The following is a 13,498-nucleotide window of genomic DNA, read 5'->3' as shown; positions in this document are numbered from 1 at the left end:
AGTCTTCTTGGCCCTTTGTTTAGGGAAAACGATCATATTTGAACAAGAATTTTCAAGGAACGCTGTTTAGAAAGAAATTAATCTTGAACAAATATTTTCAGGTAGTAACACACCCAGCTTTGGTGTTTTCTAAATATTATTACATGAAGGGATCTTTTCTAGCTTATAACATTTCCTAGCAGTTGGAATCCTATGAAGGCCACATCTATACAAAGAAATAGAGGTGTTACCTTGAGCAGTCAGAGATAGGCTTCCTGAGCCTTTAAAATTTCTTTCCATGTATTTGCATTTCCCTGGCCTACTTGATTCATGTGCTCTGTGTTTTCTTCTTAGATTATTAAAACGGGAAGAAAGTTTCACATTCATTCCGCGGTCTCGTGAAGAGCTTCCAGACAACTTTCCAAAGGAAATTCCTGGGATCTGCTATTTCCTGGAGGTAAGGACTGGTCCAAAGCCACCAAAGCCTTCTCTTTCTTCGTCAAGAATAAAAAAGGTTTCCTACAACATTGGCACCATGTTTCTCCGGGAGACAAGCCTCTGAGACCTGCTGCAGATCAAAGACTCCTCCAAAAAGCACAAGCCCAGAACATGGGTCACCACAGGAGAGTGGAAAGAGATCGTGTCTCTTTCATTGCTTTGCTGAGAACAACCCACAAAATTTCTGTATTATGTCAGGCAATAATCCTACTATAAGGTGGAGGTGACCGCTGTCAATAAGAGCCGGAGGATGAGGGAAGTAAGAGGTGTCCATTCCTATGGGTGTTTTTGGTCATATATATATTCATATATTTTGATTACAAGTGTGGGCCCCCTGTCAGAACTAACCAATAAATAGATTCCATGTTTTCTTGTTTATCATGCATACAAGTATCTTTCCCTATATATTTGTACCACTTTTAAGAGCCAGTTTTGATTATATATTCCTACATTTAGTAAGCTGGTGAGTGAGGAATATTTTCTAATTTTCTTTTTCTGGACAGACATTTCATACATGTATCATGGCAGTGTGGTAAACTTCTCAACTGGAAGAACTAACTCGGCAAAATATTTTAGGGATATTACCTATTTTTATACATATCTCTTCTAGATAACTACATTTCACACAACATGATTAGATTTTCAGAATCTGCTTCTGTATCGTTAATATATCAGATAATGCTAACCTATTAATCTCATATAGTTTTGCTTAGAGAAATTAGTGCTTGGACTGAGAATACCTATAACCAAGGATTTCAGATGTTGGGAAAGAATTATATGTCTGCTTAGTAAATATTATCTTATCTTTTAGGTTTAATTAATGTAGCATGGAATCCAGAGGAAATGGAATTTCCTAATACCAGTATGTCTGTAACCAAGATTAAAGAAAGGTCTTTTTGCCACCTTCTAACAAACATCAGTTAAAATGAAATGCTTTGCTACATTGGACCCTCTTCAACTTAGCACTTATAAATATGGGTAGCTTTGGCAACACTAACCTGCATCGTAATAAACAGCATTCAACTAAATGACATGTTAGTTACCCCCTTCCTCTTCCCCAGTTGATGCCTCCTAAGAGCCGAATGCTATTCTTGAGAGCAAATTCCTGGATACTGGCATTAGTGACAAAGTGTCAGGACATTTTGCCAAGAATGTTGTTTCTTCTTGTACAACACAAAGCAAGGAAACCTCTGTATTTTATGGCTTTGAGGTTTTAAAAAATGTTCTGCAGTTTGATGTGGCTTTTAAATTCAGTGAATCGCCTTCATGAACACTGAAGTGGGTATAATCTTCAGAACTAGGAATCATTATAGTTACAGATAGGATTCCAGCGTATGTCCTGCTCATAGGGAGACCTGTTGCCATTAATCAATACTGCATGAAAATGTTGTTACTGACTCGCACTAAAATTAGGAGCACCATGTGTCCAGAGTTTTTCTGTTTTGGATCAGATATAAAATCTAAGTTTCTATTGAGGTTAAGAAGCATTTGTTTCCTTGAAACCTTAGAGAGGTCATTTTCTTACTCATCGATAGCTTATGTCGACTTGAATGCAATATATTTCTTTTCTGTCTAGGGATTTTGGCTGCATTATGGTTTGGTTATAACGTAACTCAGTTAAGGAGTGTATTTACTAGTTTCCAATGTAGTCTATGAGGCTCATTTAATGTTGTTGTTTTTTTTTAATTTTCTATGTGTGTGGCTATAAGGCATTTTTAGATATGCAAATATTTGTTATAATCATGATCCCTTTTATAATTTGAGTTATTTTCTTGCCCTGGGGGTTTACAAGGACATGAGTGTAATATTCTTTATGTGGAAAAGACAGGAAATAGACCTTGAGCTCTAAACCTTTACCTGATCCCCCTCTTCTGTGGGCCTGTATCTCCGGACAATGGGGAAGTTTACAGCCAGTATGGACAGTGAGCAGGCTGGGAGCACCTCAATCCTCATGCTGATATTAGAGAATGCCTTAGCAATGTTAATGGGCTCCTTGTAGCACTGAAGCATGGGAGAGAACAAGCTCACTGATGTCATTTATGCCTGTTGTCTTCAGTAACTTAGAACTTATTATGGTATATTAAATCAATAAACATCTTGGTTATAAACAACGTATTTTGTAACCATTAGGCTGAAAGGGACTTCCAAGAATATCCAATCTATTTCTCTTGCTTTTTGTAAAGACTTGTCTAAGCAACTACTCTAAACACATAGTTACATAGTTATTCTCTCTATACTTAAGAATATCTCCTGTTCACCATGGTGAAACCCCGTCTCTACTAAAAATACAAAAAAATTAGCTGGGCATGGTGGCACATGCCTGTAATCCCAGCTACTCGGGAGGCTGAGTCAGGAGAATTGCCTGAACCCAGGAGGCGGAGGTTGTGGTGAGCTGAGATTGTGCCATTGTACTCCAGCCTGGGTAACAAAAGCAAAACTTCATCTCAAAAAAAAAAAAAAAAATAACAAAATAACAAAAAAAGAATATCTATGGGAAGCATATTTGAAAAGCATCATTGGAAATCCACTTCATTACCAGTGATAGGCCTGGAGAGAAGGATTGTATTTATATATCTTAATTTGTCAGAAGAATCACAAACTCTATATTAGTTCATATGATTTTACCTGGAGAAGTATCCATTTGCATTGCCACATATGTCACGATGAGGAACATGCCAGAGATTTCTTATCTATCCCCAACAGGAGGTCAACTACACCTTTCACACATATAATCTAAGTGCATTTTCAAAGTTATAGTCTGAGATAATGGTCCAAACTGTTATCATTTTGCTAATCTATTACAGTTGATTATTGCAGTTACAATGTTGCTTACATATGTTTGTGAGGTACTATATAAAATGTCTGTTCATTCAAACTTCAAGCTGGATAAGAATTATATTTTTATTTGTCCTAAACAATGCCATCTACATCTCTTCTCTTAGGAATTGTGATTGTAACAATGTGGTGGCATGTGTTATTTCATTTGACTTATACCTATACAGCATTCTCACCTACCTACAAACTATTACCAACAGCATGCATTTTAGTATGGCAGACAAAAAGAATTTATGTGATGTTCCCTTAGAAACCACATGATATTAAATTGGGGAAATGGTTTTAACCCACTCTACAAGAGATACTTTAAAATATAATTTGGCACCTATAGCTGTTGTATTTTAATGTTCTTTTAAGCTGCTATTTTAAAGAAGGCACCTGATAACTAGCCATTAGTACCAAAGCATCACACTGGCATCAGGATTGTTGTGATGGAGATTCATGTCCTCATTTGCAAATAAATCAGTTATCTAACAAAATGAGAATCCCCCAATATGTATTCAGAATGTACACACCTGTATCTTCTTTGTGGACCTTACTAATTAGGTAACATTGGCTGTAATAAAAAGTAATAATATACCTCAGAAACCCGGTAGTTGGATCTCGTGTCTATATAATGCAGAGAAGGGAAAGAAGACAGCTTCCAGGTAACATGGGAACCAACTGCCTAGAAACTGCCTCTGTATTCATCTCTTATTCTATATTTTAAATAATTTCAGATTTTCCTTTTAATATCTGATTTTGTGTGGAATCAAGTGAGCTTTGGTCTAGGACTCTGAGACAGACTTTGGTACCTGAGACTTGAGAGTGGGTCCATAGGCTCAGCACTTCAAATGCTATTTCTCATAGTCTTGCACGCCTTCCTCTTGTCCAGTGACAATGGTGTCAGGACATAGTGTGAATGTGCAGGTCTCTCCTAGAAAAACAAAGCAAAAGAGGGCAATAACAACTTAAAATCTCATTCACAAGGGGAGCAAGACTTTCCATTTTCCAAATGCCTCCAAAGAGTTCCAGCAATAAAGCAAAATTAAATTGGTAGATGATACGAAAGGCAAAGCCATGGAGAATTCTGAAAACCTCATAGGCTCTGTGTTTTAGACAGAATCATATTGCTTCTGAATGAAACTGCATATGTGAAGTTATGGGGCATCAAGAAGGAGCTCAAAATTATGACCATCATTAAATATATTTGTTCAAGTCTCCTTGTGTTCCTGAATTTCTGGGGGCAGGTGATGTGGATGATTAAGGCAAAAAGTGAAACTTGTACACACAGGTTTCTGTCTTGACACTTTGAGAACAACTTAGCCCATTCTAGACCCATTCTTACTCTCCTCTGTCACCAGACACCATCTCACCCCCTCAAGCCTGGCCCCAGCAAACAACATGCTCTCTTCACTTCTGAACCCAGAATGGCTACAGAGAGTTGCTGGTGCCTCATTCATGCAGCTAGGAAGGACCACACAAAGTCAGACCTGAGTAACAATGTGCTTCTGAAGTGTAGTAATGAACCAGATGTGCTGGGGCATAGATTATATCTGCAGCTGCTCCCTCTGCTCTTTCTTCAAAACACAGTCTGACTCACAGCACTTCATGCAACTTCACCGAATGTTCCTTTGAAATTAATTAGATGTGACTCTGTATAGGCTTTGGGTGGTACCAGACGCCTTTCAGCCAACAATATCTCAAAACTCAAGTCCAAGAACCAAGCCCCATATCTACAGCTTATTCTATTAGATTATATACATCTTCAACTAAAAATTATGTCATTTCAGAGGCTTCTATAAGCATAGTTTGATATAGCCCAAACATCATGATATACATGAGACTGAATTATTAAAGTTTAACATATTTCTAAACAATTTATGGACAGCTCTTGATGTGATTATTCCTAAGCCACAACCAGCTGGTTTAACATACACATAAATTGTGTTCATGTAATTGAAAAAAAATTATTGTTAAATGGGTAAGTTGACCCCAGCTATGGACTCAATTTCAAGACCCTCATGGTGGTGAATGAAGAGCAGACACTGATATTATATACAGAATAACATAAACTTGTCAGACTATATTGAGATAGTGTGCAAAATTCCTTCCTCACACTTGATCCAAATAATTGAAACCTCATATTACTGTTATTCTGTCCTTTGTTTTCTTCCTTCCTTTGTTCCTTCTTTCTTCTAATTAACATGTCATTGATATACTTATAGCATAGGAAGTATCACAGCTAATCTCATATTCCAAAATACTTTTATAAAGTGATTAGCATTTTCAGTTTGTGTATGTGTGTGTTTATGGAACATAGATGATACATCGTTGAAAGAAATAACTTTCTCTGGAAGGACTTGGGAATGCAGAGAAGTTTGTTTTTATTTCTAATATGTTATAACCAGATCAGGGTTTCAGTTAAGCACCTCATTGTCATTCCATCCTTATTAAGAAATGACCTAGTTCAGTGGTTCAGCTGATCTGCTTGGAAGTATCTGGCTGGCTTCATAAGAATTCCGTAGGGAACTTTAGGAATACAAATGACTAGGTTTTGCCTTCAGACTGGGATTCAGTCGGTCTCAGGTAGGGCATAGGAACCTGTGTTTAGTAAATCACTCTAAGTAATGCTAATATACAGCCAGACTTGGGAATCACTGAAAAGTATTCAAATAATCCCAATTACTAGGAGTAAATACAAGTTGATTGGGATAGTAATGCTATTCTCATACCATTATTTGTTTCACAAATTTTAATTTTAGCTTTGATTTCCAATTTGTGGTTTTCTTTCTGAGCATAAATCTTCAAACTTAGAGACAGATGCCAACACTGATAAGCATGAGGGATGAATATTGCTCACTATAGGGCTATTAGGCATACTACATACAGCAACATTTTCTTAGTTACTGCCAGAGCTGTGCAGTATATTACAACCTTTGCGAATCCTCACCACCGAGGTAAAAACTATGACCTTTGGGACACAGAAGCAAATGTCAAAGAGACAGCCTTACTTCTGAATACTTTGATTTTTATGTTATGAAAAGACACCAACTTAATACTGAGTCTCACTATGTACTTTTCATATTGAATTGTACATTATCTGAAAGTGATCTCCAAGCAATACCTTATAAAGACTTTTCAAGCAATAATTCAAGCCATGGTACGATACCATATGAAGCTGGCACCTCTTTGCATTTCATAGAACCTTTGTGAAAACAGACACACATTTTATACAAGCAATAATATAGCTGGTGTGGACTTTTTAAAGACATGCGTTATTCTATAGCAAAATGAGCAGCAAGTGATGACTCAGATTAAAAATATCTGAGCAAATGACACCCTCAATCTATCTCAGAAGTTATTCATTTGCAAACATGCTGTAAAGTGATTAATATACATCGGATTATTTCTGGTGCATAATTTAAAAAATGGCTATCAAAACATGATTTCTATCCCTGTCAAAGAGATTTCTGTATTATTTGTAATGTTGCCTAATTTTTAGATCTTCGTAGTATATACTAGTAAAGAAGGAGGTAAGGATGGATAAATGAGTGGAAGTAAAGCATAGGTTGGAAGAGGGGATTGAGAAAGTAGGGTTTGCAAAAATATAGATGGGTCTCGGGCAGGTTAACTAATTCAAATGTTGGTTTGAGAAGGTCTTGGAAGACGAAAGAGTAAAGATAAAAGAGCTCATTATCTCTATTTTCAATGATAGCTATGCAAATGTTTGGTACGTAGAATAGTATTTTGACTTCAGAACATGACTGGCTGAAAGTTGCCTGTAGTACAATTAATAAATGTCTGAAAATGATTATTCAGTAATATTGACAAACATTAAAGCTTTCAGATTTTGAAATGAAAAAATCATATTTTTAGTCTTCTTAAAATACAGTATTAATAGGATGTGGCATAGTCACTGCTAACCAGTTCTTTAGTAGTTAAATTTACTTCTCCATCATTTGGAATAATGTATGAGCATTACAGCTAAAGTCAGCTGGTAAATGTATGTTTACACTGAGCAATATCTAAACATCAGATTATTATTTAGCATATAAGCATTCCTCAGCATTTACATAAGACCACAGCTCCTATTATTGCCTAGCAAGGTAAATGCTCCTCTAAACCTCCATACAAACACATTTGCATGGTGGGTGTGGTGGCATTTTGTCTTCACCTCCTCTTACTCATAGCAAAACTTAATTTAGCATCTTCCTTCCCACAATATGGAAAAATCCCCTATCAAAAGCAAACAGGATCGTTGATTCACTGAGGTTATGACAGTTATCCTCTTGAATATCACTGGATTCTTAAATCCTTAGTAAGAATGTTTTTGAGCTTAATAAATAATGGAAAACATTTAATTTGAATCTATTAAATTACACTGAATTTATCCTTCCAGTTAATTCATCTAGTTGCTGATCAGATCATTCTTTATATTTGACTTAAGTACTGTTGCTTATTATTTGAAAGCAGAAAAGAAAAAGTAAATGGCAAGTCTGAGTAATAAGTTCGTTTTTGATTCTTTTGATACCTATTTTTAAAGTGAAGAAATCCCTTTATATTCAGTCTTCCTCTGTGGACTTTTCACTATTTGCAGATAAAGAAGGAATTCTACTTAACAGATTTTCACTGTACTCTATTAAATGACATTAAACCTATGTCTAACATGAAAGTAATTACAGGGATAAAATCAGCAATGTGCAAAAAGGTTTCTTTATACCACCTCACTTTCTGAAGACAATTCATTGCATTTTGCTGCCTGGCATTCACACATCAGACTCAGGACAAAGGGACAAATGGAGTGAGGAGGTGGCAGGAGCTTTAGATGAGATGATGCAAAGAGAGTTAATTTTTTCTTCAGGATGATGAAGAGACTCAAAGAAGAGGCCATTTCTACAGCAAACACCTCTGGTTTAAAAGCCAAATGATTTATTTGACTACTGGTCACCCACGTTTAAAAAGAAAAGAGAAAGAGAAAGACAAAAAAAGAGAAGCCCTTCACAAGCCATTTTTAGTTTTCCTGAGGTAGTGCCAACCTCTTGGCAGCTGCACATCTCAGCGAAGCTGGGATAGAAGCTTACAGAGCTGCAAATAGATACTTTCTCAAGGTGGCAGAGAGCACTAGCCTTGGTTACAAGGATGAAGGTAAATGAAAGCGTCAGAACATCTGTATTGAAGGAACAAGGAAGGCCAGATACCAGCTCGGCCATATGCCACAGAGAAGCCTGCTGAAATTAGCACAGAAAAGCAGACTAACGGTATGCAAGTGATATTAAACAATCATTCTTCCTTTTATAACATGGCTGGCTGAGCTAGCATTCAGTGAGAAGAAGATGCTTTTATCTCGTGCACTAAACAAAAAAACCTGTTGTCCTGACATTAAAGAAATTTCAGATTCCCTTAGTTGAAAAATTTAATCACAAATAATAGGAAATATTTATTTTGTTTCCTGAAATTTGCAAACTTCTTTTGGGGACTGTGCTCTATGCCTTATTCTTCACACACTTTCAAGCTGGGTTTGGCTTCTAGCAAAACAGGTGCAACTTTAGAGCAGAAAGATGTCCATCTATCCCTTAGAGAATGTGCTAGAGTATTTGAGCTGGACAGAGAATCAGCCCATAGCATTTAATGGTATTTTGTGAGAGACATGAAGATTCTAGTCTTCTAAACTTAAAAGTGGTTAGGTACTACCTTCATCATCAAAGATTTTCCACTTACATGTAACTGGTTAATTAGTGCAAAGTTCGCTTAGAACAGAAACTTTAAAAGGAGGGAACACATTCAAACAATTTTTATACAAAATTATCAGCTAGAAAAAGAATTTAGGACAAAGATTTATTGTCCTGAAAGAGTCAACTTACTCATATCCAAAACTTAGAATGTCAGAGACTTTTGAAAGTTTTCTGAATGTATGTTCTCCAGCAATGAGAAATCAAATTAATTTGTTTCTAGGTTCCTTCGAGTTTTATCCTCTGATAACACCTAATTGTGAAATACATTTCACTCATTTTTACTTTATATCTTCCATTTGTTAAAGGAAAAAAGTCATAAATATGACAGACTTAAAAATTGTGGCATTGAGCCAGGGTTTGCAAATTTGGCAATATTATTTTACTTAAAATACTACATTTTTGAAATAATATAAAAATTAAGGCTAACAGTCAAATAATACTATATTTCCAGCTTGTTCACATTAGAATATAGAACAATGCATTGTAAACTTCTTGGAATAAAATCTAAGTCAAAACCAGTTCATGTTCAAATCATTTGAACAACAAATATGAATATTGCTACATCACCTCCGACTAACAAGAAACTATGCATTTCCATACCCAACGAAACCTCAATTCCTAAAACCATTCTACTTTTATTGCCTCCCAGGAAGTATTTCTTCATGGTCAATATCACTCTTTAAAGGATAGCAAATGAACATGACCTTCTGCTGAGGCTTGGGGGATCTGGATTAATATGTATGTATGTAACCATTTGAAAGGCCATTTTCTTTTTTAGTCTTTTAAGTTAAACATTTTTATAAAATGAAACAAAATATGAAACCACTTAGTTGATTTATCAACAATGTGAAACCCTCCTTCTGAATTTTGTTGGTAAACACTACCACATTGACACCAAAACCTAACCTTGGCTCGGACTCTCAGATAAATTGCTTTTGTGTTCTTTGACTAGAAACTATTCTCAAAAAAAAAAAAAAAAAAGATATTATGTCTTATGGTGGCTCCAACTCTAACCAAGAAGGTCTAGATCAACTAAAGTACTGTATAATTATCTAAAGTAATACAGGGGGATTTTTAGAAAAATTCTTTAATTTTTGTTATTGTGTAAAAATTATTAATGGATGGCAGCCCAAATTATTATTTTCTTTTAAAATTTGTTTCAAGTGTGTCAATAGGCACTCATAACATTGATTTCTTTGTTTTATACTCAATGACCTGAAATAATAGGTGCTTGTTGCTTTTCCTTTTGATCCTTAAAAACACTTTTATTCTGTCTAAAAGAATTCTCCTACTAAAATGCAAATGATTATTGGCTATAGGAGGAGTCTCATTTTATGAGCTTTTATGAAATACGTAGTTGGATTCAGCTGGAATGCAACTTAGAGAAAGGAATGGATACCAATAGAGAAGATGAAAAGAGACAGAAAAATCAAACTTTGCTTACATTAAAATTCTGTCATCAAATCCTGTTAACCTAAGAAGAAAGCTGAAAATAGATGGTAAGGATAAATGATTATAGATTTTTAAACACAGTATTCATATTTAATAGAATGTCATAAAAATGACAGAATGCCATGAAATTCAGCATGTCAAAACTTTGCTAAAACAAACAATAGATTTAACAAATATGCTAATTAGAGTGAATATTTAAAGGGACAAAAAGAACTTGTCACATCATAGATGTCTCCCCACTACTGGGAAAATTTGGCATTATATGTTCAAACAACATCTGCTATATTAGCTAAATTAAACATTAGTATAGTCTCTCTGCTAGTGAGAAACCACTGCACGAGTCCAAATATCAAGTGTGGCTATAACTTGAATCGATAGAGTTTGGTGTTCCTGAATAAAGGGCTTAATGAATGTAAAACAAATGGGTTGCATATATAGGTTTTATGTGCAGTAAATTGAGCAGGCTTTAAAATTTGTCAGCATGGTTAGCTCCTCTTTTCTAATTTTCCTTCCTTCCTCCCTCTCTCTCTCCCTCCCTCCCTCTCTCCTGCCCTCTTTGCTTTATTTCTTTCTAGCTCTTATAAGATAAATGACAATAGTATTTTATTGTTTGGGCTGGGGCTTCCTCTCTTTTTCACTTTCACATGATTGAAAACTTTGTGGATTTGTGAGGGAAGGGGAAAGAAGATGAGCACATCAATATAGATCCTTTGAGGATAGCTGTAATGGAGAGAATTGGGACCTTGACTTCCAGAGACTTTGTAAGTCAAGAGAAACGTGGGTCTATAAAAATATGTGTGTGTTTGTTTTCAGTGAATTTAAACACATTTTCAAGAAGTATCAGGGTCAATCTGTTTAGATAATCTCCCATTTTTAGCCCCTACAAATGTCTTAAGTTAGAAAAATCCTCTTACTTTCAAGTAGCCATTTGTTTTTAATCTGAGTACCACACTGCTAAAGGCTGAAATAGAAAAAATGCTTTTACTATTTGTAGGGAAATTGATTTCTGAAAACTACTTTCCAATAAGGTGTACACATCAAATGCAACTTGATTTTACTGGCTCTGTATCTAGAGATAACTGATGCACTGTCTTGTTTCTTAGATACCCCTTTGTAATTCAGCTTAGCATAGTATTATGTTTTGAGTTCTTATTGAGGGTTTGGATATATTTGTCATCAATTTTATGTCTACTCTATTGAAAAAGCAATATACAATGTATTCCATATTTCTTAGCTCTGCGTCTTTGAAGTTTTAACCTATATTCATATAGCCGTTTTTAACTACATTTTGAGTATTTACCAGAATTTACAAACTGCCATGTTACTAAATACAAAAAATTACAGCTTGGATCAAGAGATCAATAATTTACAAATCTCAATCCAAAGCCATTATTTTTCAGGGAAAATTGAATCATTTCTAGCAGAGTATTTGATTCCTAAGGGAAGATAAGTCAAGTATCTTCTTTAAGAGTAAGTATATTCTTCCACTGTAGGTACTTCTCATTGACTTTATAATAACTTGAACAAGATTTTAAAAATCTATAATCTCCCAAGCTTAAAATTATGTTCTTTCTGGTTTATTTTCATGTATTAAGATTACATTCAAACCATTTAACAAATTATCTTCATGACACAGTTTGTGTTAATAGAAAATCATATAGAAAAAGTTGTTATTTGTGCCTCTGTGGAAAGATATGTTTCAGTGAGTTAAATATCCTTGAATTTTGGTCCTCAGTTCTTATTTCGACTTTTCCGTCATGTGCTTCAGGGTCTTAAATTCTAACAGATGAATAGTCAAATAAAGGGGTACGAAATATTTAGAAAAAATTAGAACTTCAAAAGGGACTAATTTCTCTGTTAATTAACTTCTGTTTATCCCATCCTGGCTAAATTATTTTGAAATTGTGAAAAAACAGGCAGCTACCATATAAACTGGTACCTATGAAAATACTGATTACTTTCTTCCCGTGATTTTCAGTGTTAAGAGAGCCTTTGTCTTGAAATGATAGACAATCTTAATACTTGTTCAGATAAAGAAATATGACTTTCAATACCTTTGCCATTTTTATTTCTTTAGGGAAATACTTTAATAATGAGTGTAAAAATAGAAAAAATATGAGAAAAACAGAAATTAAGATGAAATTTGAACAGCTGTACTCCACAGTCCCATTTTCATTTTTCTCTCTATTTTAGTGCCTTCTACTGAGTTATTGAAGGCCCAGATCTGCAAAATTTACAAGCTACTAATTCATTGCCTCCCTTAAGAATTTGGAGCAAAAATTATTCTGACTATGCGGAAATCACTTCACATCATCATGGCAGGTTTTGACTATGAGAGAATCCAGGTTAGGTTCAAATAGAATAATGGTCCATGGAGAGAAATACTTTCTAATTTTTCTTGAAGTTGGATGAAAAGCTTTTTCTTTATTTTAAAAAAAAAAAATTCCTCCTGAGAATTCTGCCTTGGAAGAAGTCAAAAGTTTTATAACAGCTGCCTGTAGCTACCTTATAACTTCAGTAATCAAGTGACAAAACTGTCTCATTATGCTTTTAAAATCCAGATTAAGTGCATTCCAGAAATAATACATATCATTCTTCATTTCAAAATCAACCTACCTGAATTCTGACTCTTCAACTATGAGCAGCCATTTTACAAAACCAAAGGGTCTCACTTCCCAAATAGTACTTTAAATATCAAACTTAATCCTGTTAATACTCATTGCAATGCATAAAATAAACAGCCAATGCATTTCCATCAAGTTTTCAGGCACTATGTAATAACAAGTAGGTTTCCAAAATCACTTAATAAAAACACATAGTTATAATGTGCTAGGCCTTCATTAGCATCCTCTGCATGGGGTGGTTTTTATTTAACCTGAATTACTTTAACATTTTGGCTAATTTGTTTGCTGCAATTTCATGGGTCTAAATATCTGGTTTGGCTTGCCATGTAAATTATATTGTACATCTGCTCCCTTGCTACTAGATTTACTTTGTGAATAATATCTTTTAAAAATGTA

The 13,498-nt window shown here is 34.8% G+C and overlaps 1 protein-coding gene and 1 long non-coding RNA gene across 15 annotated transcripts in view; one reads left to right on the top strand and one right to left on the bottom strand.

The window, feature by feature from the left end:
- The window catches only part of LOC128929024 (uncharacterized), a 597,561-nt gene that overhangs the window by 27,184 nt on the left and 556,879 nt on the right, over positions 1 to 13,498 (bottom strand). For all 10 annotated transcript variants that reach the window (XR_013522995.1, XR_013522992.1, XR_013522999.1 and 7 more), the window contains one exon: positions 4,107 to 4,228. This is a non-coding gene — a long non-coding RNA (uncharacterized LOC128929024). The remainder of the gene's footprint in view (positions 1 to 4,106; positions 4,229 to 13,498) is intronic.
- The window catches only part of GUCY1A2 (guanylate cyclase 1 soluble subunit alpha 2), a 420,406-nt gene that overhangs the window by 347,036 nt on the left and 59,872 nt on the right, over positions 1 to 13,498 (top strand). For 4 of the 5 annotated variants that reach the window (XM_054241317.2, XM_035264420.3, XM_078339369.1 and 1 more), the window contains exon 8: positions 334 to 436. In XM_054241317.2, the coding sequence (XP_054097292.2) occupies positions 334 to 436 (103 nt within the window). Of the gene's footprint in view, positions 1 to 333; positions 8,261 to 13,498 lie in introns of those variants that run through there. The other variant, XM_054241316.2, reaches the window with a different exon arrangement.

This window comes from Callithrix jacchus, chromosome 10 (assembly GCF_049354715.1).
Source record: "Callithrix jacchus isolate 240 chromosome 10, calJac240_pri, whole genome shotgun sequence".
NCBI classification, from domain to species: domain Eukaryota; kingdom Metazoa; phylum Chordata; class Mammalia; order Primates; family Cebidae; genus Callithrix; species Callithrix jacchus.
This window is presented reverse-complemented; position numbering and strand designations above follow the sequence as displayed.